The 24583-nt window shown below is 44.8% G+C and overlaps 1 protein-coding gene across 2 annotated transcripts; it reads left to right on the top strand.

Annotated features, from left to right (window-relative positions):
- ELSPBP1 (epididymal sperm binding protein 1) lies at positions 1-24583 on the top strand. 2 transcript variants are annotated; one of them, XM_040359005.1, is made up of 7 exons: positions 1-121; positions 4140-4313; positions 6580-6753; positions 10300-10473; positions 16510-16683; positions 21692-21865; positions 24270-24583. In XM_040359005.1, exons 1-7 carry the CDS (start codon positions 16-18, stop codon positions 24353-24355), a joined length of 1062 nt encoding a protein of 353 aa, XP_040214939.1. In that variant the 5' UTR covers positions 1-15; the 3' UTR covers positions 24356-24583. The 2 variants fall into 2 exon arrangements, with proteins under 2 accessions (XP_040214939.1, XP_040214940.1); XM_040359006.1 differs by lacking the exon at positions 6580-6753.

The following is a 24583-nucleotide window of genomic DNA, read 5'->3' as shown; positions in this document are numbered from 1 at the left end:
ATAGCCTCTATATAAATGGACGTTGAAGGCTTCTTCAGGCAAGTGGTGAAGATGAAGCATCCCTTTGGCTTTGTGCTGTTCACGTGCTTCGGATGGAGTCTCTACCATGCAGCCGACACAAGTGAGTATAACCAGGGCTTTTTTTCTCAGGCAATAGGTGCAGGAACCCCCCCTTTCCGAGTTTCCCTTTTCCTCCATCCCTACCCACCTCCCAGTACCGTCCCTTTTTAGACAATATAGAACCAAGTATCATTTTGTGGTGCTAAGTAATTTGTATGGAATTTGGTAATGATATCAAGAAAAGCAGTAAAATAAATCCCCTGCAGCCAGCAGCAATAGATCCCCTAACAATGGACCACCCACAACAAAATCCCCCCCCCGCCGGCAACAATAGACCCGCGCAGAGCTTTTTTTCTTAGAAAATAGGTGCAGGAACTCAACCACGTAGACGGGTCTTAAAGGGGCATTAAGGGCCAAATCCACAAAGATCCGGCGTAACTTAATTTTTTCCATTTAAGTTACACTGCCTTAAAATTTCTACCTAAGTGCCCGATCCACAAAGCACTTACCTAGAAATTTTCGGCTGTGTAACTTAAATTCCGCCGGCGCAAGGCGTTCCTCTTCAAATGGGTGGCGATTCCCATTTAAATGAGGCGCGCTCCCGCGCCGGCCGTACTGCGCATGCTCGTGACGTCATTTTCCCGACGTGCATAGCGCGAAATTACGTTACGCCGAGCTTTGTGGATTGCGACGGGTCAATAAAGTTGCGTCGGGAAAAAAAAAAGATACGGCGGGAAAAAAAAATTTTTAAAAAAAATCGCGTCGCTGGACAGAAAGGTCTGCTTTTACATGGTGTACTAACTTTACACCTTGTAAAAGCAGCCCTAATTTGGCGTATGCAAACTAAAACTTACGGAGAAAAAACGAAGCTGAAAAGCTTCGTGGATCTCCGTCAGTGCTAATTTGCATACCCGAGGCGGCATTTCGACGCGAAATGCCCCCAGCGGCGGATGCGGTACTGCATCCTAAGATCCGGCAGTGTAAGTCCCTTACACATGCGGGATCTTCTGCCTATCTATGATAAACTGATTCTGTGGATCAGTTCCATAGTTAGGAACAGGGATACGACGGCGTAACAGCAGTTACGCCGTCGTATCCCATTTGCGGATTTGGCCCTAAATACCAGGATTGCATTACATACAGAGTGCAGAGTTCAGGGGGGGGGGTTACACACAGAGTGCAGAGCTGTCACTTGTAAACACAGAAACCAGACTTCTGTGTTTACAAGTGATTGTGGTGATCATTCACCAAAGGGTCTGAGCCAAAGGTGGTGGAACTGAGTTCCCCCTGAAAAAAAGCACGGGACTCGCGGCAGCATAAACAGATCTCCGCACAGACAGTATTAATAGACTCTCTGGCTGCCATCAACAATAGACCCCTCCCCCAACAGTAGATCTCTTTCAGCAACAACTGCCCCCCCCAGCAACATAAACCCCCCCCAGCAACAATATGTCCCCCACCAGCAACAATAGACCTCCTCAGCAACAATAGACCCCCCTGCAAAAATAGATCCCCAGCAGTGAGCATCAGTACCCTGCAGCACCCCTTGCCATTACATACAGTCAGTCCAGAAGGTGCCGGAACTGCGTTCCCCCGCGTTCCCGCTGAAAAAAAGCTCCTCTCTGCCAATCCCTTCACTGGCTTCCCCTACCCCACTGTATACAATTCTAAATACTAACCTGCGTAAACTGTTGGCGCTATATAAATCGTGTATCTTGTATGATAATAACTAATACGTGTGTGTCCGTTCGTTGAACAGGATGAATGCCGAAGTGAGCAAACGCAGAGGAGCGAGAGCGGAGGGGGATTGCAAAGGGATGGGTAGTGAACAGGGCCGCCATCAGGGGGGTACAGGCAGTACACCTGTAAGGGGGCCGAAGGTCCCCAGGGGCCCGGATGGCAACCCCCCCCTTTTTTTTTGTAAGGGGCCCGGAGGTGCCCAGGGGCCCGGATGGCAACCCCCCCTTTTTTTTGTAAGGGCCCCGGATGGCAACCCCCCTTTTTAAAAAAAATTAATTTATACATTTTTTAAAAAAAATTTTTTTAGATATACCGTATTTATCGGCGCATATCACGCCATTTTTTGCCCTGAAAAACAGGGCAAAATCGTGGGTGCGCGATATACGCCGATACCCGCTTCCCGCGCTTTGTTCGAACCACTGCGCCGACATATACCGAGCGCAGTACACTCGGGTATAGTCGGGCAGGCTCAGCTCCTCTAGCGGTCACGTCGCGTGCGTCCTGTACGTCGTTTACGCGAGAGGAGCCTAGCCCGCCCGACTATACACGAGTGTACTCCGCTCTGTATATGTCGGCGCAGGATCTCTTTTTTCCCCGTCAGGAAAAATCCAAAGCATAGAACTTAATTTTCTCGGCTCGTCACAGTCTTTTACGTCACTGCGTTCTTGGCAGTCAAAATTTCACCGGACTTTTCTGTGACTGTGTGTATGCAAGGCAGGCTTGAAAGGAATTCCGTCTGGAAAACCGTCGTTTTTTTATCGGACGGAAAAACCGGTCGTGTGTCTACGGGGCATTAGACTATTTTCCCATTTATTGTATCTATACCTAGCGACATCTTGTGGTGAAATATAGGAACTACTGCCTCTACAAGCTGCTCCAAAAGATTATAAGAAAAAAGGGTATACATTTTAATTCAATTGGAAAATACCTTATAATTCCTAAAAAAAAAAAAATCATGAAACTGTAATATGTAAAAGTATATACCATAAATATAAACTCGCTAAAACCAATAGCTAAACCAGAATTTAACAACTTGGGCACTTTCACCCCCTTCCTGCCCAGGCCAATTTTCAGTTTTTAGCGCTGTCGCATTTTGAATGACAATTGCGCGGTCATGCAACACTGTAACGAAACAAACTTTTTATAATTTTTTTCACACATATAGAGCTTTATTTTGGTTGTATTTATTAATTGTATTTGCTAATTAAACAAACAAAGACTGAAAAATTGGAAAAAACAAATAGTAGGTAATTTTTCTCCTACACTGATGGGCACTGATGAAGCTGCACTGATGGGCGGCAGTGATGGGCACTGGTAGGCAACACTGATATGTAACACTGAGGAGGAGACACTGGTGGGCACTGGCCACTGCAGCAGTGGATGGCACTGATTAGTAGCCATAGGTGTGCGCAGCCTATTGCATTAGGGTGTGCACACCAAAGCTCAAACACACATGCGTGTGTAATATACTATATATAGCAGTGGGCAAGTCAGCAGGGCAGAGATCGGTGTCAGTAGTTTATCTTTATTTGTATTATTATAATTTTTTTTACAATTTTATTTTTATTCTTTTTTTTTTTAATATTCTTTTTTTTATTTTTTTTAGGAGTCCTCTTTGGGGCTTTGGTGAAATATCAGTGGTCTAAACAGACCCCTGATGTCTAACTTTTGAGACAGAGAAAGGCACTGAGGGCAGAGATTCCCCAGTCCCTTTCTCTGCAGCCAGGCAGCAGGGGGAATCTGCACAGTACAGGGTGATTAGGGTGTGCCCAGGCACACCTTACACCCTATGTCATAGGTGTGCGCAGCCTTATGTATTAGGGTGTGCACCACAAAGCTCAAAAACATATGCATGTGTATACAGTATATACTGTATATAATGTCAGTAGGGCAGAGTTTGGTGTCAGTGGGGCAGTGGATGGTGTCAGTAGTTTTTATTTTTACTATTTTATGTTTTATTAATTTTTACAATTACATTTTTTTATTATTATTTATAATTTAATTTTTTTATAATTTTTTGAATTTTTTTTTAGGAGCCCAATTATGTCAGTAGGGCAGAGTTTGGTGTCAGTGGGGCAGTGGACTGTGTTTTTATTTTTACCATTTAATTTTTTATTGATTTTTACAATTACATTTTTATTTTTTAAATTACTATTTTTTTTTTATTATTATTTATACAAAAAGTCAATTTTTTTAGGAGCCCCATTAGGGGGCTTTGGTGAAATATCATGGGTCTAAACAGGCATCTGCAGCTTACAAGGTGATTAGGGTGTACCCAGGAACACCTGGCACACCCTGTGCGCACGCCTATGGTAACTCTGTTATCCTTTTTTCCACAGAGACTTATGCTGAAGGTGGAAACGCTAATGGTCAGCTCTGTGTCTTCCCATTTATTTATAACTCCAAGTGGTATTTGGACTGTATCCGTGATGGAACCTCTGAAGGGCTTCTCTGGTGCGCTACAACAGCGAATTATGATACGGATAAGAAGTGGGGATACTGTCCACAACAATGTAAGTGTTGTATTTTGGTCTTGCTGATGATATGCTGTGGGTTGATACAATCTCCATAAGGTTTACATTAACAGGATAATTGTGATGTATAGGCCCCAGAAGCTTACAAATATTATCTGTGGTTAATTACTGTTTAAGAAATAGGCATTAGATCCAAATATTGTTTTCAAGAAAAAATCATCTACAGTATATGGTATTTTAATAAACTCTCAAGTATCTTCCCAACTATAGAAGTTCAACTAACTGATCTGTAACTACTTGGTGACTTTGATATTGTTTTAATCACTTGCCCTCCAGAAGATTTACCCCCCCCCCCATCATGGCTAGGCCATCGTTTGAGATACAGCACTCCATTACTTTGACTGACGATTGCGCGGTTATGCAACACTACAAGTGAAACTCAAAAAATTAGAATATCGTGCAAAAGTTTTAAAAACTGATTTTTTTTCGGGAGCAGTGATTTTATTAATGCTTAAAGTGAAACAATAAAAGTGAAATTAAATTTCATACCTGGGGGGGGGTGTATAGTATGCCTGTAAAGTAGCGCTTGTTTCCCGTTCTTAGAACTGTCCCTGCACAAAGTGTAATTTCTGAAGGAAAAAAAGTAATTTAAAATCACTCGCGGCTATAACGACTTGTTGGCTCCCGGCAATACAGAGAGAAGCCATTCATAAAAAAAAATGCGTGGGGGTCCCCCCAAATTCAATTAGGATCTGGTGTGGATTTTTTTGGGGGAACTCCACGCCATTTTTAAAAAAAATTGGGGTGGAGTTCACCTTAAAATCCATACCAGACCTCAAGGGTCTGGAATGGATATTTGGGGGGAACCCCACATAATTTTTTTTTATTTGACGCGGGGTTCCCCTTAATATCCATACCAGACCTGAAGGGCCTGTTAATTGAATTTGGGGGAACCCCCACACATTTTTTTTTATGAATGACTTTTCTATGTATTGCCGGGAGTCGACAATTTATTATAGCCACGAGTGATTTTAAATGACTTTTTTCCTTCAGAAATTACATTTTGTGCAGGGACAGTTCTAAGCACAGGAAACTAGGAATATTTCAATTTTATTGTTTCACTTTAAGTATTATTAAACTCACTGCTCCCGAAAAAACGGCCATTTTTAAAACTTTTTTTGCATTGATACATGTCCCCTGGGGCAGGACCCGGGTCCCCAAACACTTTTTAGGACAATAACTTGCATATTAGCCTTTAAAATTAGCACTTTAGATTTCAGACGTTCGAGTCGCATAGACTTTAACGGTGTTCTAAAGTTCACACAAACTTTTGGTGTGTTCGCAGGTTCTGGTGCGAACCGAACGGGGGGGGGGGGGGGTGTTTGGCTCATCCCTATTTGTTAATTAGGCAGTGTTCACAATTCTATATGTATCTGGGTTACAGTCAACTAAACCTTAAGGGTCAGATCCACAGAAGAATTACGCCGGCGTATCTATTGATATGCCGCGTAATTTCAAAGTTCCCGCGTCGTATCTTTGTTCTGTATCTACAAAACAAGATACGACTGCATCTGGGCTCGATCCGACTGGCGTTCGTCTTGGTACGCCGTCGGATCGTAGGTGCATTTTTCCGCCGGCCGCTAGGTGGCGTTTCCGTCGAATTCCGCGTTGAGTATGCAAATTAGCTAGATACGGCGATCCACGAACGTACATCGGGCCGGCGCATTTTTTTACGTCGTTTGCGTTTTTTCCGGCGTATAGTTACCCCTGCTATATGAGGCGTATCATATGTTAAGTATGGCCGTCGTTCCCGCGTCGAATTTTGAATTTTTTGTCTTTTGCATAAGTCGTTCGCAAAGAGGGATTTGCGTAGAATGACGTCATAGTCGTAAACATTGGCTTGTTCCAGTTTATTTTCGAGCATGCGCACTGGGATACCCCCACGGACGGCGCATGCGCCGTTAAAAGAAAAACGTCATTTACGTCGGGTCACGACGTTTTTACAAAAAACACTCCCCCATCACATCCATTTGAATTGCGCGCCCTTACGCCGCCAAATTGACACTACGCAAATTTACGGCGGCGTAGTGTATCAGAGATACGCTACGCCCGACGCAAATATGCGCCGATGTACGTGGATCTGCCCCATAGTTCTTAGCAGTTATGGTTCTTCTACACTATAAAAGGTCTGATGGTTAATATGGGATTACTCACATCTCCATTATATTTATGGAGAAGGACTTCTGTATATTATCTGTATATTATTTTGCTTTGCTTGATAACTCTGTTATACTTCTTTCCACAGTGATTTATTCTGTAGGTGGAGAAACTAATGGTCAGCCCTGTGTCTTCCCATTTAAGTATAAGTCCAAGTGGTATAGGGGCTGTACCGGTGATGACAGCTCTGAAGGGCGTCTCTGGTGCGCTACAACAGGGGATTATGATAAGGATAAGAAGTGGGGATACTGTCCACAAACATGTAAGTGTTGTGTTTGGTCTTGCTGATAATATGCTGTGAGTTTATAGATCCTCCATACTTATCTTGTCTACATTAACAGGACAGTTGGGATGTTTACTGATATTATCTGTTGTACTGTTTAACCACTTCCATACAGGGCACGTATACACCTTCCCGCCCAAGCCAATTTTCAGCTTTCAGCACTGTCACACTTTGAATGGCAATTGCGCGGTCATGCTACACTGTACCCAAACAAACTTGACGTCCTTTTTCCCCACAAATAGAGCTTTCTTTTGGTGGTATTTGATCACCTCTGCGATTTTTTTTTTTGCGCAACAACTAAAAAAAGAGTGAAAATTTTGAAAAAAAATATGTTTTTATTTTTTTCTGTTACATTTTTTGTAAATAAGTAAGTTTTCTCTTTCAATTACGGGCACTGATATGGCGGCACTGATGGGCACCGATGAGATGGCACTGATGGACATCAATGAGGTAGTACTGACGGGCACAGATGAGGTGGCACTGATTGGCGGCGCTTGTATGCGGCACTGATGGGCACACATAGGCGGCACTGATGGGCACACATAGGCGGCACTGATGGGCACACATAGGCGGCACTGATGGGCACACACAGGCGGCACTGGGCACTCATAGGCGGCACAGATGGGCACTCATGGGCGGCACTTATGGGTGGCACTGATGGCTACTTATGGGTGGCACAGATGGACACTGATAGGTGGGCACTGGGCATGGATGGGCACTGTGGGGTGGCACTGATGGACACTGTAGGGTGGCACTGATGGAAACTGTAGGGTGGCACTGATGGACACTGGGGTGGCACTGATTAACCTATGTTGCCAGTCAGTGCCCATTTGTGGGCACTGATTGGCATCATTTTTTTTTAATGCCTTTTTTTTACAGCCTTTTTTTTTAGCCTTTTTTTTTTTTAACAGCCTTTTTTTTTTGGAGCCTTTTTTTTTTTTGATCTGCCCTTCCCTGGTGGTCCAGGGTGGGCTTCCCTGGTGGTCCATGTGGCGATCCGAGGGGGGGCTGCGCTGATAAACAATCAGCGCGAACCCCCCCTGTCAGGAGAGCCGCCGATCGGCTCTCCTCTACTCGCGTCTGTCAGACGCGAGTGAGGAAGAGCCATCAACGGCTCTTCCTGTTTACATCGTGATCAGCCGTGATTCGACACGGCTGATCACGTGGTAAAGAGTCTCCATGAGAGACTCTTTACAGAGATCGGTGTTGCGGGGTGTCAGACTGACACCCCGCAACAACGATCGCCGCGATGCGCGCCCCCGGGGGCGCGCAGCGGCTCAGAATCCTGAGGACGTCATATGACGTCCGGTCAGGATTCTACAACCACTTTTCCGCCGTCAATCTGTCATTGGCGGGCGGCAAGTGGTTAAAGAATATAAAAAAGTTGGCCAAGGGCACCTTCCCTCATTTTTTTTTTGAGATAGGCTACATGCACACCTGTAAAGGGAGAAACTCTACCATCTTGTCCCACCTTCACAAGTAAAAGAATGTTCACACAAATAGCCTATTGGCACTTTTACTGGGATTTAATGGACCAACAACTCCATATAGGCACTTTATCAACTCTACACTTCATGCCAGCAGTACAGTACAACTCTATAAATCTACAATGCTATGAGCATGAAAGTCCAGCTATCTCCCCACCATGAATCTGCCTACTGTACACCCTCATTCGGAGTCTGTGATCCGCCTAGCCCTGAAGGGACCTCTCTTTTCCAGGCTACAAACCTACAGTGGGGCAAAAAAGTATTTAGTCAGCCACCAATTGTGAAAGTTCTCCCACTTAAAAAGAGGAGATAGGCCTGTAATTGTCACCATAGGTATACCTCAACGCTGAGAGGCAAAATGTGGAAACAAATCCAGACAATCACATTGTCTGATTTGGAAAAAAATTATTTGCAAATTATGGTGGAAAATAAGTATTTGGTCTCCTCTACAAACAAGCAAGATTTCTGGCTCTCACAGACCTGTATCTTCTTCTAAAAGAGGCTCCTCTGTCCTCCACTCGTTACCTGTATTTATGGCACCTGTTTGAACTTGTTATCAGTATAAAAGACACCTGTCCACAACCTCAAACAGTCACACTCCAAACTCCACTATGGTGAAGACCGAAGAGCTGTCGAAGGACCAGAAACAAAATTGTAGACCTGCACCAGGCTGAGAAGACTGAATCTGCAATAGGCAACCAGCTTGGTGTGAAGAAATTAACTGTGGGAGCAATAATTAGAAAATGGAAGACATACAAGACCACTGATAATCTCCCTCGATCTGGGGCTCCATGCAAGATCTCACCCTGTGGGGTCAAAATTATCACAAGAACGGTGAGAAAAAATCCCAGAACCACTTGGGGGGACCTAGTGAATGACCTGCAGAGAGCTGGGACCAACGTAACCAAGGCTACCATCAGTAACACCGCCAGGGACTCAGATCCTGCAGTGCCAGACGTGTCCCCCTGCTTAAGCCAGTACATGTCCGGGCCCGTCTTGCTAGAGAGTATTTGGATGATCCAGAAGAGGATTGGGATAATGTCATATGGTCAGATGAAACCAAAGTAGAACTGTTTGGTAGAAACATAACTCGTCGTGTTTGGAAGAGAGAGACTGCTGAGTTGCAACCAAAGAACACCATACCTACTGTGAAGCATGGGGGTGGCAACATCATGCTTTGGGGCTGTTTCTCTGCAAAGGGAACAGGACGACTGATCCTTGTACATGAAAAAATGAATGGGGCCATGTATTGTGAGATTTTGAGTGCAAACCTCCTCCCATCAGCAAGAGCATTGAATATGAAACATGGCTGGGTCTTTCAGTATGACAATGATCCCAAACACACCGCCTGGGCAACGAAGGAGTGGCTTTGTAAGAAGCATTTCAAGGTCCTGGAGTGGCCTAGCCTAGTCTCCAGATCTCAACCTAATGGAAAATCTTTGGAGGCAGTCGAAAGTCCTTGTTGCCCAGCGACAGCCCCAAAATATCACTGTTCTAGAGGAGATCTGCATGGAGGAATGGGCCAACATACCAGCAACAGTGTGCGACAACCTTGTGAAGACTTAAAGAAAACGTTTGACCTCTGTCATTGCCAACAAAGGATATATATAACAAAGTATTGAGATGAACTTTTAATATTGACCAAATACTTATTTTCCACCATAATTTGCAAATACATTTTTTCCAAATCAGACAATGTGATTGTCTGCATTTGTGTCTCTCATAGTTGAGGTCTACATATGATGACAATTACAGGCCTCTCTCATCTTTTTAAGTGGGAGAACTTGCACAATTGGTGGGGACTAAATGCTTTTTTGCCCCACTGTATATAGCATAATTCAGGGATACCCTGTTGCCATATTCCTTAGTACACACACCACCTACCAACTACATGCAGACGAGGCCTTGCTAAAAGAGGAATAACGCTCGTTTTAGTCTTCCTTGATACATTTTTTGTATCCATTATGTTTATAGAAAATTGCTGTATGTATGTTATTTTCCCTTGCTTGGTAAATTTGTTATACTTTTTTTTTGCCAGTGACCTATGCTGTAGGTGGAAACGCTAATGGTCAGCCCTGTGTCTTCCCATTCAAGTATAATTTCAAGGGCTACTGGGGCTGTACTGGTGATGGAACCTCTGATGGACGTCTCTGGTGCTCTACAACAGAAGATTATAATAAGGATAAGAAGTGGGGATACTGTACACGTAATTGTAAGTGTTGTGTTTGGTCTTGCTGATGATATGCCTTGGGTTTAGTAAAGCTCCATACCGCTACATTAACAGATCAGTTGTGATATACTGTATAGACCCCAGAAGCTTACAGATATTGGGCCAGATTCACAAAGAGATACGACGATGTATCTACAGATACACCATCGTATCTCTGACGTAAACTGGTCCTATCTAAGTGGTAGACACAAACTTGCTTGGCACATTTTAAAGAACCCGACGGACATGGGAGGTGTTGCCCTCCCAGATCTCCATGAGTATTACTTGGCCGCACAGCTCTCTCACTTATATCACTTCAATACCTCGGAACTACAACGCTATAGGGCTTTAGTTTGAGACAAACCCGGGCACCCGGCGCATACACCACTCCAGTCAATCCTCCGTGGGAAACAAACGCAAAAACAGACCGCGAGGTACAACTCGGGGATGTTAAAGCATCACCAACAGGTTTGGGAAATATCCCTTAAAAAACAGAATGTTGGGAAATTTTATTCCCATACTCCACTGTGGCTTAACAGCCATATGCCAGAGCTAGCAGGGGTCCCTGACTCGGTGGTGTGGGCCAGACACGGAATAATATACCTGCACCAAGTCCTATCAGTCTCAGGGATTAAGCAGTTTCACGCACTTAGAGAGGAATTCTCGCTCCCACAGCACTTAGTATTTAAACACCTGCAGCTCCGGCATGCACTCCGAACCCAGCTACCATCTCTGGAGGTGGAGACAGAACCCCCGCCAGTGCTAGATATTGTTATGGGGAGCGATCCCTCTAAACTTATTTCGCACCTGTACCGCACCATTAGACATCAGGGTACAGTAGCCATTACTCAGAAGGCTAAGACGGCTTGGGAGAGGGACGTAGGCCCAATAGAGGGTGCAGATTGGGACGAAATATTGGGGGGGACCAAGGCTACATCACCTAAACTGTCAGACAGACTGACGCAACTTTACATTGTTCATAGAGCCTACCTGACACCGCTGAGACTGGCCAAATTCCACCGCACACCCAATCCAACCTGTCGTCAGTGTCAGTCCACGAGTGCCACTTTTTATCATCTCATTTGGAGTTGTCCAAATATTCAGACTTACTGGACGCAGGTTGTCCGCTTTCTGCATGACAATATGGGATCCCCTGTGGTACTTGACCCTAAGCTGTGTATCTTGGGGCTGTTGCCTGACATAGAGGTGGATAAATATCACACAATTTTCATATCTGAAACATTATTTTTAGCTCGTAAAGTAATTGCCCAGAGATGGATGCAGGATTTGCCCCCCACTCTACGGATGTGGAAAAAGGCTGTTAATGACATTTTACCATTTAAGAAACTGATCTATACACACAGGGGCTCCACACAGAAGTATTCCAAGGTTTGGGACAGATGGCTAGAGGATGGAGAAACGTGTGTCTGATTGTGCCATATCTGGGGATCGTTCCATATTAAAATGCTCCTCTGTCCTCTTGAACATGTGAATGTAGGACCCGTGGTATCTAAGTAACCAAAGAATGAACATGCATTTCACCTTTAAACCTTTTTTTTTTTTTGTCAAATGTATTTGACCTGTCTTGTAATATGTGCCTTGAATAAATAAAGTTGGTTTTTCCAAGTAAAAAAAAAAAAAAAAAAAAAAACTGGTCCTATCTATGCGCCTGATTCATAGAATCAGATACGCATAGATAGGGCTAGATCCGACAGTGTTACACTGTGTTACACTGTCGGATCTATTTTTAAATTGAAAAATGGCGCCGGGGGCGTTCCCGCTGATTTACAAGAAATAATATGTAAATCAGCGAGATACGCAAATTCACGAACGTACGTGGACCCGACGCAGTCTTCTTACGACGTTTCCGTAGCGGTGTACCCGTCGTATACTTACCCTTTCTTTTATCAGGCGCAGCCAATGTTAAGTATAGCCGGCGTTCCCGCGTCGAATTTGAATTTTTTAACGTAGTTTGCGTAAGTCGTTCTTGAATACGGACGGACGTCGTTTACGTAAGCGTCGCAACCACTGACGTCCTAGCGACGTCAGTGGGAGCAATGCACGCCGGGAAATTTCGCGGACGGCGCCTGCGCATTTAAATTGGCGCGGGAACGCGCCTGATTTAAATATGACACTCCCCTAGCCGCGGAATTTGAATTCCGCTGGGGGATTTAGGATCCGCCGTCGCAAGTTTGGAGGTAAGTGGTTTGTGAATTAGCCACTTGCCTCCTAAACTTGCGGGAGCGGATCTTAATTCACGTAGAACGAGCGGATCTATAGATCCGCTGAGCTATGTGAATCTGGCCCATAATCTATGGCTCTGTACAAGGTTAAGTATATGTTTTCCAGCATTTGACCCTAACAAAATATCACAGAACATACAAATGTTTGCAAATTTAATTTCAAATTTTTTCTCCTATCATGTAGACATGTGCAGAACGAAAACAATTGTTTCATTTAACTATGGATAGGTTTGTTATGTTACTAATTTAGTTTAGTTTAATTTAGTTAGAATTTTTTAATGAATTCCACATCTCCGATAAATTCTGTGTGAATCAAGGCAGCCCCCAAATCATGCCCCCCCCCCCCCATGTGAATGAGTATGGGGTACATAGTAAATCAAAATTAAAGTTAAGAAAGGGCTTGTCAAAAACTGATGTGTTTTTTATTCAAAAAAATACAGAGCAGAATGATAGGTAAACATAGGGGTGGGGTCACCCAGTTACATCACCAGGTAACCCCCGTCCCTATGTTTACCTGTCATTCAGCTGTGCCCCTGGACAGGAGCAGTTGTGTTCGGCAGATAACTTTTTATTTTTCGTTCAGGGTTTTTACCCCATAATCTTTTAACAAGGGGGCTTCCAGATTCCGATAAGTCACCCCCCTCCCACACCCCCACAAACACTAGGCCAGGGTTGTGGGGAGGAGGCCCTTGTGCCTATCAACATGCTCACTTATGCCCCCCCCCCTTTCCTGGTATGCATGCTTGAATAAGGGCCTGGTATGGATTTTGTTATGAATTCTTATTTGCTGGCAATTCTGTATACATTCAGCAGGCAGCAGGGAAACCCGCTGACCGCTGATGAGTCATCAGTTGTTAAGGATGCGGCGGCTGGCTTCCTGGCCCGTTTCCTAACAACTAACTATTCTTCACACAGAATTAGAATCGGCCTGAAAATTTGGAATTCATTAGAAAATTTTGTAACTAAGGTACTTTTTAAAATATGTAGTTATAGGATGTAGTCTGTGTTTGGGCAAGGTTCCTAACTGATCCTCATTGGAAGGGACTGTCCCCATTTCCAAACCAACATCCATGTGTACATCTTTCCTTTTCTATTGTCCCTTTTCTTGTAGGGCATTACAATTTAAATAAAAAAATTGTATCCCCTTTACCCTAATGCTGCGTACACAGTGGCGTATCTAGGGTATGGCAGCCATGCAGTGGTGTATCTAGGGTATGGCAGCCATGGCAAGTGCCATGGGCGCCATATGAAGGGGGCACTGTTGAGTGGCTGGGCAGCAAGGCACTTACCAGGGTCTGAGGGTCTCTTCTTCCCTCCTCCCGAGCATAGGCAGGATCTCCTTTTTAGCACCTTTGCTAATGGACAATGGCAGCGCTATCCCTGCTGTGTTCAGCCACAGCTCTCCCCTGTTCGCCCAGGCTCTCCCATTCCATCTGGTCGGATTGGCAGCACACAAAGAAGAAGGAGGAACATTAGTTTCTCCCTCTCCTCTGTAAAAACTGAGGCCTTAAGTGATGAAGATTTCATCACTTCCAGTATTGGTTCTGCATTTACCTGGCCTTGGAGGGCAGAGGAGGGATCAGGGGTCTAATAAACCCCAGATTTCTCCATAAAGAGGATATGTCACTACCCAAGGTATCACAAGGGATGATAAATATCACTAGTTTTGTTAGCTATTTTTTTTGTTAAGGTTACCAGAAAGATGGGTTTCAAATTTTCCGACAGGGGCGCAGTTTCAGTGCTTGCCATAGGCGCTATTTTCACTAGATACGCCTCTGTGCGTACACACTACCGTTATTCTTGTCATGCAAAAAAACGAAATTTTTCTCGACGTGATTCCTCTCAAGCCTGCCTTGCATCCATACGTTCGTAAAAAAAATACCCGAGCAAAGCGCGGTGACATACAACACGTATGACGGCACTATAAAGGGGAAGTTCCATTGTAGTGGTTGGTACAATCATCAATTCCCGACTCGACTACGCAAACTCCCTCTACTTAGGACTACCCAAATACCAGATTTTGCGTCTACAAGTCATCCAGAACACGGCAGCCAGACTGGTAACAGGTAAAAAAAACGTGGGAATCTATCGCCCCGGTCTTGAGGTCCCTCCACTGGCTAGCCGTAAAGGATCGGATCACATTCAAGACACTCTGCCTCACTCACAAATGCGCACAAGGAAGCGCTCCGCAATACTTGAAAATTAAACCCTACGTCACCAATCGGGTGTTCCGATCAACTAACCAAAACCTTCTCGAAATCCCCACAGCCCGCTACAAATCTAAGGGAGAACGTAGATTTTCAGTCCAAGCACCTCGGCTTTGGAATGCTCTACCCACGACCATTCGCATGGAAGAAAACCATCGGGCTTTTAGGAAAAAACTGAAGACCCATCTCTTCTGAAGGATCAGCACGACCCTGGATACAAGCGCCTTGCGGCGATTCGGTTCGCATTTGTCAGCGCTATACAAGTTACTCACTCACTCAATCACTCGGCGCCACCCTTTGGGCTGCTTATGCAAATTTCCTGTCTCAAAACTTGCTTCTGAGCATGCACGTTTTTTCCCCGTCGTTAAAGCCTACACACGACTGTTTTTCACGACGAGAAAAACGACGAGAAAAAATAGAGCAGGTTCTAAATTTTTAATGCCCATTTTTTCTCATCGAGAAAAATGCTCTGAAGCCTACACACAAGTGTTAACGGCCAATTAAAAAAATTCAATTTTTCTCGTCATGAAAAAACGTGTGTACGCGGCATTAGTTAATTTATGTTGTTTTATTAAAGATATTGGTCAATAAATGAGCTGCCTTAACCCAAAACACTGTAGATTTGCCCTTCAATTCCAAATTGTCCTGTGTATTACTTGGGAAATGTTCAAATTTCTATATGTAATTGGGTCAACTAAGTCTATAGCGCTAAGCAGTCATGGTTCTTCTCACTATAAAAGGTCTTAATATGGGATTCCTCACATTATTGCTCTTTTTACTTTTCCTTGATACATTTTTGTATGCATTATGGGGCAGATCCACAAAGCAAGTACGATGGCGTATCTACTGATACGCCGGCGTACTTTCAAATTTCCCGCGTCGTATCTTTGTTTTGAATCCTCAAAACAAGATACGAAGGCATCTGGGTTAGATCCGACAGGCGTACGTCTTCGTACACCTTCGGATCTAAGATGCAATTCTTCGGCGTCCGCTGGGTGGCGTTCCCTTCGTTTTCCGCGTCGAGTATGCAAATTAGCTATTTCCGACGATCCACGAATGTACGAGCAGCTGGCGCATTCCTTTACGTTGTCTCTAATCGGCTTTTTTCGGCGTATAGTTAAAGCTGCTATTTGGTGGCGTACTCAATGTTAAGTATGGCCGTCGTTCCCGCGTATAATTAAATTTTTTTTTTTTGCGTAAGTCGTTTGTGAATGGGGCTGGACATAATTTAAGTCCAAGTCAAAACCAATGACGTCCTTGCGACGTAATTTAGCGCAATGCACGGCGGGAAATTTAGGGACGGCGCATGCGCATTTCTTTCGGCGCGGGGATGCGCTTCATTTAAATGAAACACGCCCCCCTACTCGACGATTTGAATTAGGCGCCGTTACGCCGCGAGAGATACACTACGCGCGGCGCGACTTCTTTCAGGATTCAAACCAAAAAAAGTGAGTTACGGCGGCGTAGCGTATCTCAGATACGCTGCGCCGGGGGCAGATCTTTGTGGATCTGCCCCTATGTTTATAGAGGAGGACTTCTGTATATTATTTTCCTTTGCTAGGTAACGCTCTTATACTTTTTTTTTACAGTGATCTATGCTGAAGATGGAACTGCTAATGGTCAGCTCTGTGTCTTCCCATTTAATTATAAGTCCAAGTGGTATTCTGACTGTACCAGTGATGGAACCTCTGATGGGCGTCTCTGGTGCTCTACAACAGGAGATTATAATAAGGATAACAAGTGGAGATACTGTCCACAAAAATGTAAGTGTTGTGTTGGGTCTTGCTGATGATATGCTGTGGATTTAGCAAAACGCTACACTTATATCTACATTAAAGGGATTGTAAAAGTAAACAAAAATGTTTCCTAAATAGCTTCCTTTACCTTAGTGCAGTCCTCCTTCACTTACCTCATCCTTCCATTTTGCTTTTAAATGTCCTTATTTCTTCTGAGAAATCCTCACTTCCTGTTCTTCTGTCTGTAACTCCACACAGTAATGCGAGGCTTTCTCCCTGGTGTGGAGTGTCGTGCTCGCCCCCTCCCTTGGACTACAGGAGAGTCAGGACGCTCTCTACGTTGCAGATAGAGAAAGGAGCTGTGTGTTAGTGGGCGTCCTGACTCTCCTGTAGTCCAAGGGAGGGGGCGAGCACGACACTCCACACCAGGGAGAAAGCCTCGCATTACTGTGTGGAGTTACAGACAGAAGAACAGGAAGTGAGGATTTCTCAGAAGAAATAAGGACATTTAAAAGCAAAATGGAAGGATGAGGTAAGTGAAGGAGGACTGCACTAAGGTAAAGGAAGCTATTTAGGGAAAAAAAATTGTACCTTTACAACCCCTTTAACAGAACAGTTGTCATGTATAGGCTTCAAAATCCTATAGATATTATCTGTGGTTCTGTGTATGAAATGTACATATTTGTAGGTAGATGCAGTGCAGTGTGGTGGCAGAAAACACTCAGGCCTGGTACACACGATAGGATTGATCCGCGGATACGGTCCGCCGGACCGTATCCGCGGATAAATCCTCTGAGGATTTTGATCCGATGGAGTGTACACACCATCGGATCGAAATCCGCGCCGAATTCCCATCGCGGTGACATGTCGCGCCGTCGCCGCGATGATGACGCGGCGACGTGCGCGACGCTGTCATATAAGGATATCCACGCATGCGTCGAATCATTACGACGCATGCGAGGGATGGGTTCGGACGGATCGATCCGGTGAGTCTGAACAGACCACCGGATCGATCCGCTGGAGCCGATTCCAGCGGATAGATTTGTTAGCATGTCTACAAATTTTTATCTGCTGGAAATCGGAAATATCCACGGATAAATATCCGCTGGAACGTACACACCAGGGGATCTATCCGCTGAAACCGATCCGCTGAGATTTTTCAGCGGATAGATCCTCTCGTGTGTACAGGGCCTCAGAGTCCCAGTGCAGAGAAACAGAAATACCTGAAGTTCGGCAATACACAACAAACCCAGCAGGAAGGCAGCCGGACTGGGAACACTCACAGGATGTAACAACTTTTGCGCAAACCATTAAATAAACGCTTATTGCATTTTTTTTTATCCAAAAATATGTAGAAGAATACGTATCGGCCTAAACTGAGAAAACATTTTTTTTTATATATATATTTTTAGGGGATATTTATTATAGCAAAAAAAATTAAAAAATTGCATTTTTTTCAAAATTGGCGCTCTATTTTTGTTTACAGAGCAAAAAATAAAAACCGCAGAGGTGATCAAATACCACCAAAAGAAAGTTCTATTTGTGGGGGAAAAAAAGGCAATTTTGTTTGAGAGCCACGTCGCACGACCGCGCAATTGTCAGTTAAAGCGACGCAGTGCCGGACCGCAAAAAGGGGCCTGGTCCTTTAGCTACAAATAGGGGTTAAGGGCCAGATCCTCAAAAGGGATACGCCGGCGTATCTACTGATACGCCGTCGTATCCCTGTTTCTATCTTTGGAACTGATCCACAGAATCAGTTTCCAAGAAATAGACAGAAGATCCGGCATGTGTAAGGGACTTACACTGCCGGATCTTAGGATGCAGTACCGCATCCGCCGCTGGGGGCATTTTGCGTCGAAATGCCGCTTCGGGTATGCAAATTAGCACTTACGGAGATCCACGAAGCTTTTACGCTTCGTTTTTTCTCCGTAAGTTTTAGTTTGCAACTGTAAAATTAGGGCTGCTTTTACAAAGTGTAAACTGTTTACACCAGGGGTCTCAAACTCAAATTACCTGAGGGCCACAAGACAAGTTTTCATATGCCATGGGGGGCCGCATGCAAACTTCAAAAACAACAGTACTGGTGTCAGCGAACACATTATTAACCCCCAGCACTGGTGTCAGCGAGCGCATTATTACCACCAGCACTGGTGTAAGTCAGGGTTTGACAAATTTGCTTGGAATCTAGGAGCCAGCTAAAAAAGTTAGGAGCCTGAAAACGCACCCCGTCCCGACGAGCTTGCGTGCAGAAGCGAACACATACGTGAGCAGCGCCCGCATATGTAAACGGTGTTCAAACCACACATGTAAGGTATCGCCGCGATTGGTAGAGTGAGAGCAATAATTCTAGCTCCTCTGTAACTTAAAACATGCAACCTGTAGATTTTTTTTAAACGTCGCCTATGAAGATTTTAAAGGGTAAAAAAGTTTGTCGGCATTCCACAAGCGGACACAATTTTGAAGCGTGACATGTTGGGTATGAATTTACTCGGCGTAACATTATCTTTCATAATATAAAAAAAAATGGGGATAACTTTACTGTTGTCTTATTTTTTAATTAAAAAAAGTGTATTTTTTTCCCAAAAAAGTGCGCTTGTAAGACCGCTGCGCAAATACGGCGTAACAGAAAGTATTGCAACGATCGCTATTTTATTCTCTAGGGTGTTAGGATAAAAAATATATATAATGTTTGGGGGTTCTAATTAGAGGGAAGAATATGGCAGTGAAAATAGTGTAAAATGACATTAGAATTGCTGTTTAAAGCGGGGGTTCACCCTATCGACGGGAAAAAAAATAATTTTTTTTCTTTTACCTTTAAATCAGGCATTGTAGCGCGAGCTACAGTATGCCTGTCCCGAATTTTTTCCCCCCATACTCACCTTGTAGTCGTCCATCGAAGATACCGGGGAATGGGCGTGCCTCTGGAGACGGAGGATGATTGACGGCCGGCTCTGGCGCGTCACGCTTCTCCGGAAATAGCCGAAATAGGCTTGGTCTTCACGACGCGTGCGCATAGCCTGTGCGCAGGCGCCGTGAAGAGCCGAGACCTACTCCGGCTGTCTTCGGGGAGAGTGACGTGCCAGGGCCGGCCGTCAATCATCCTCCCTCTCCATAGGCACGCCCATTCCCCGCGGGAGCCGAAATCTACGATGGACGACTATGAGGTGAGTACGGGGTTAAAAAAATCGGGACAGGCATACTGTAGCTCGCGCTACAATGCCTGTCTCGATGGTAAAATCAAGTACGAGAGGGTGAACTACCACTTTAACTTGTAATGCTTAACTTGTAATACCAACGGCCACCACCAGATGGCGCCAGCTCACATCTGGTGGTAATAACTTGTAATACCAACGGCTCACCACCAGATGGCGCTAGGTAAAAAAAAAAATTTTTTTTTTTTTTTGCTCCCCTCACTTCCACCCTGTCTGCGGGCCATTTATAACTGGTCCGCGGGCCGCAAATGGCCCGCGGGCCGGTACTTTGAGACCACTGGTTTACACCTTGTAAAAGCAGACCCTTCTGTCCAGCGACGCGTTTTTTTTTTTTGTTTTAAATTTTTTTTTTTTCGCCGCATCTTTTTTTTCTCCTGACGCAACTTTATTGACACGTCGCGATCCACAAAGCTCGGCGTAATGTAATTTCGCGCTATGCACGTCGGGAAAATGACGTAACGAGCACGCGCAGTACGGCCGGCGCGGGAGCGCGCCTAATTTAAATGGGAATCGCCCCCATTTGAAGAGGAACGCCTTGCGCCGGCGGAATTTAAGTTACACAGCCGAAAATTTCTAGGTAAGTGCTTTGTGGATCGGGCACTTAGGTAGAAATTTTAAGGCAGTGTAACTTAAATGGGAATTTTTACGTTACGCCGGCTCTTTGTGGATCTGGCCCTAAATTTTTAATGCCCATTTTTTCTCATCAAGAAAAATACCCTGGAACCTACACACAACTGTTTTTAACGACCAATTATAAAAATAGCATTTTCTCATCATGAAAAACGGTCGTGTGTACGTGACATAAATTAATTTATGTTGTTTTATTAAAGATATTGGTCAATAAATGAGCTGTCTTAACCCAAAACACTGTAGCTTTGCCCTTCAATTCCAAATTGTCCTGTGTTTTACTTGGGAAATGTTCAAATTTCTATATGTAATTGGGTCAACTAAGGGGTAGATTCAGGTAGGGAGCGCGTAACTCTATGCGGGCGTAGCGTATCCTATTTACGCTACACTTTGACAGGCAAGTGCATTATTCACAAAGCACTTGCTCCGTAAGTTGCGGCGGCCTAGCGTAAATTGGCCGGCGTAAGCCCGCCTAATTCAAATGTGTAAGATGTGGGCGCGTTTTATGTAAACTCATCGTGACCCCACGTAAATGACACTTTGCGCCGTCCGTGAAAGTATCCCAGTGCGCATGCTCCAAATTAACCCGCAAAAAGCCAATGCTTTCGACGTGAACGTAAATTGCGCACAGCCCTATTCGCGAACGACTTACGCAAACGACGGAAAATTTGACGCTGGCCCGACGTCCATACTTAACATTGGCTGCGCCTCATATAGCAGGGGTAACTTTACGCCGGAAAAAGCCTTACGGAAACGGCGTAGCTGTACTGCGACGGCCGGGCGTACGTTCGTGAATAGGCGTATCTAGCTGATTTACATATTCTAGGCGTAAATTAGCGTACACGCCCCTAGCGGCCAGCGTAAATATGCAGTTAAGATACGACGGCGTAGGAGACTTACGCCGGTCATATCTCAGCAACATTTAAGCGTATCTCAGTTTGAGCATACGCTTAAAGTTGCGACGGCGCGGATTCGGACTTACGAAAAGGCGTATCTACTGATACGCCCGTCGTAAGTCTTTCTGAATCTGGCCCTAAGTCTATAGTGCTAAGCAGTCATGGTTCTTCTCACTATAAAAGGTCTTAATATGGGATTCCTCACATTATCGCTCTTTTTACTTTTCCTTGATACATTTTTGTATGCATTATGTTTATAGAGGAGGACTTCTGTATATTATTTTCCTTTTTTTTTTACAGTGATCTATGCTGAAGGTGGAAACGCTAATGGTCAGCTCTGTGTCTTCCCATTTAATTATAACTCCAAGTGGTATTCAGACTGTACCAGTGATGGAATCTCTAATGGGCGTCTCTGGTGCGCTACAACAGGAGATTATAATAAGGATGAAAAGTGGGGATACTGTCCACAAAAATGTAAGTGTTGTGTTGGGTCTTGCTGATGATATGCTGTGGATTTAGCAAAACTCTACACTTATATCTACATTAACAGAACAGTTGTCATGTAAAGGCCCCAAAATCTTATAGATATTATCTGTGGTTCTGTTTATGAAATTTACATATTTGTAGGTAGATGCAGTGCAGTGTGGTGGCAGAAAACACTCAGGGCCAGATTCTCGTAGAATTGCGTAACTTAGGGCGGGCGTAACGTATCTCACTTACATTACGCCGCCGCAAGTTTTTCAGGCAAGTGCTTTATTCACAAAGAACTTGCCTGTAAAGTTGCGGCGGCGTAGCGTAAATCACCAGGCGCAAGCCCGCCTAATTCAAATTAGGCGGGTGGGGGGCGTGTAGCATTTAAATTAAGCGCGTTCCCGCGCCGAACGTACTGCGAATGCGCCGTCCGTAAAATATCCCAGGGTGCATTGCTCCAAATGACGTCGCAAGGACGTCATTGGTTTCGACGTGAACGTAAATGGCGTCCAGCCCCATTCACGGACGACTTACGCAAACAACGTAAATTTATAAATTTCGACGCGGGAACGACGGCCATACTTAACATTGATTGCGCCTCATATACCCAGGGGCAACTTTACGCCAGGACAAGCCTAACGTAAACGTCGTAACTTTACTGCGTCGGCCGCGCGTACGTTCGGGTATTCGCGTAAATAGCTAATTTGCATACTCGACGGGGAAAACGACAGAGGCGACACCTAGCGGATAAAAAAAAATGCATTTAAGATCCGACGGCGTAAGGGCCGTACGCCTCTCGGATCTAATGGATATCTATGCGTAACTGATTCTAAGAATCAGTCGCATAGATACGACGGCCCAGATTAGGACTTACGACGGCGTACATGGCGTTGCGCCGTCGTAAGCCCTTTGAGAATCTGGGCCACAGAGTCCCAGTGCAGAGAAACAGAAATACCTGAAGTTCGGCAATACACAACAAACCCAGCAGGAAGGCAGCCGGACTGGAAACACTCACAGGATGTAACAACCATGTGTCAATAGTAAAAGGTTTCAGGAGTGCCGACAGCATCTGTCTCAAGGAGCGGAATTCAGCTTGGCTGGTCTGTCCCCAAGTTGGTAGGCTTCCAGATAGGATGGAGTGTCCCTGCACTTCCCCACTCCTTGGCAAACCCTTCCTGATGCTAAACCCTGTCCCTGCCAGACAGATGACCCTACTCTAGCCACACGTGAAATGCGCACCAACACTGGGAGCCAGGATCTTAAATAGTCTCTGTCTGATCAAAGATGGCTACCCGAGTCATAAATGGTGCACCAGCATTCAATCGGATAACTGCCCCATGACCCAGGAAACCGTAGAGGAACTAAGGGCCAGATTCACAGAAGAGATACGACGGCGTATCTCCTGATACGCCGTCGTATCTCTGTGATCCGCCCGTCCTAACTATGCGACTGATTCATAGAATCAGTTACGCATAGATAGCCATAAGATCCGACAGGTGTAAGGCCCCATACACACGATAGAATCCATCCGCTGAAAAATCCCAGCGAATGGGTTTCAGCGGATAGATCCTATGGTGTGTACACTCCAGCGGATCTGTTTCCGCGGATATATCTCCCCTGGGATGGATTCCAGCAGATCGAATATTTGCTGACATGCTAAACAAATCTATCTGCTGGAATCCATCCCAACGGATGGATCCGCTGGTCTGTACAGACTCACCGGATCCATCCGTCCGAAGGGATCCCCCGCATGCGTCGTAATGATTCGACGCATGCGTGGAATTCCTTATATGACAGCGTCGCGCACGTCGCCGCGTCATAATCGCGGCGACGGCGCGACACGTCATCGCCAGAGGATTTCGACGCGGATTTCAATGCGATGGTGAGTACACTCCATCGCAGAGAAATCCGCTGAAATCCTCGAGAGGATTTATCCGCGGAAACGTTCCGCTGGACCGTATTCGCGGATAAATCCTCTCGTGTGTATGGGGCCTAATTGACTTACACCGTCGGATCTTAGGATGCAATTCTAGGCCGGCCGCTAGGTGGCGATTCCATTGCGGTCGGCGTAGAATATGCAAATGACTAGTTACGGCGGTCCATGAAGATCCGCGCGTTCGTCGCAATCCCGTACATCGTCGCTAGTCGTTTTTACCCGTCGCAAAGTTACACCTGCTTTAACATGGCTTATCTTTAGATCTATTTGTGGGTACAAAATGATAAAAATTTGGGTACAGTGTAGCATGACCGCGCAATTGTCATTCAAAGTGCAACAGCGCTGAAAGCTAAAAATTGGTCTGGGAGGGAAGGTGTATAAGTGCCCGGTATGGAAGTGGTTAATTATAAGAAATATTTCTCCTTGTAATAATAGTCATGTGCAATTACAAGTTCATCTTTACCAATGTAGGGACTCAAGGGAGTGGGACTACAGCAAACGCTGGAGACAACCAGGAGGAGAAGAATGCTAAAAGATGCTTTAAAAATGTCGGCTGAACAAGCATTTCATGGAACCACGGCGCCTGATTGGCTGCATATACAGTGGTGTATGATCAATATTGAAAACAGATTTACTTTTGTCCGTTTGTTATACCCTTTTCTTCATGTTGTGTGCAATTGTTGTTTTACCTATATTGCTGAATATGTTACTGCTGGTAAATACATATTTAAAAAATTACTTTGCTTTAATAAAATCAATACGCAGCACAAAAATTGTTATCCAAA

Source organism: Rana temporaria, chromosome 7 (assembly GCF_905171775.1).
Source record: "Rana temporaria chromosome 7, aRanTem1.1, whole genome shotgun sequence".
NCBI lineage: Eukaryota > Metazoa > Chordata > Amphibia > Anura > Ranidae > Rana > Rana temporaria.
This window is presented reverse-complemented; position numbering and strand designations above follow the sequence as displayed.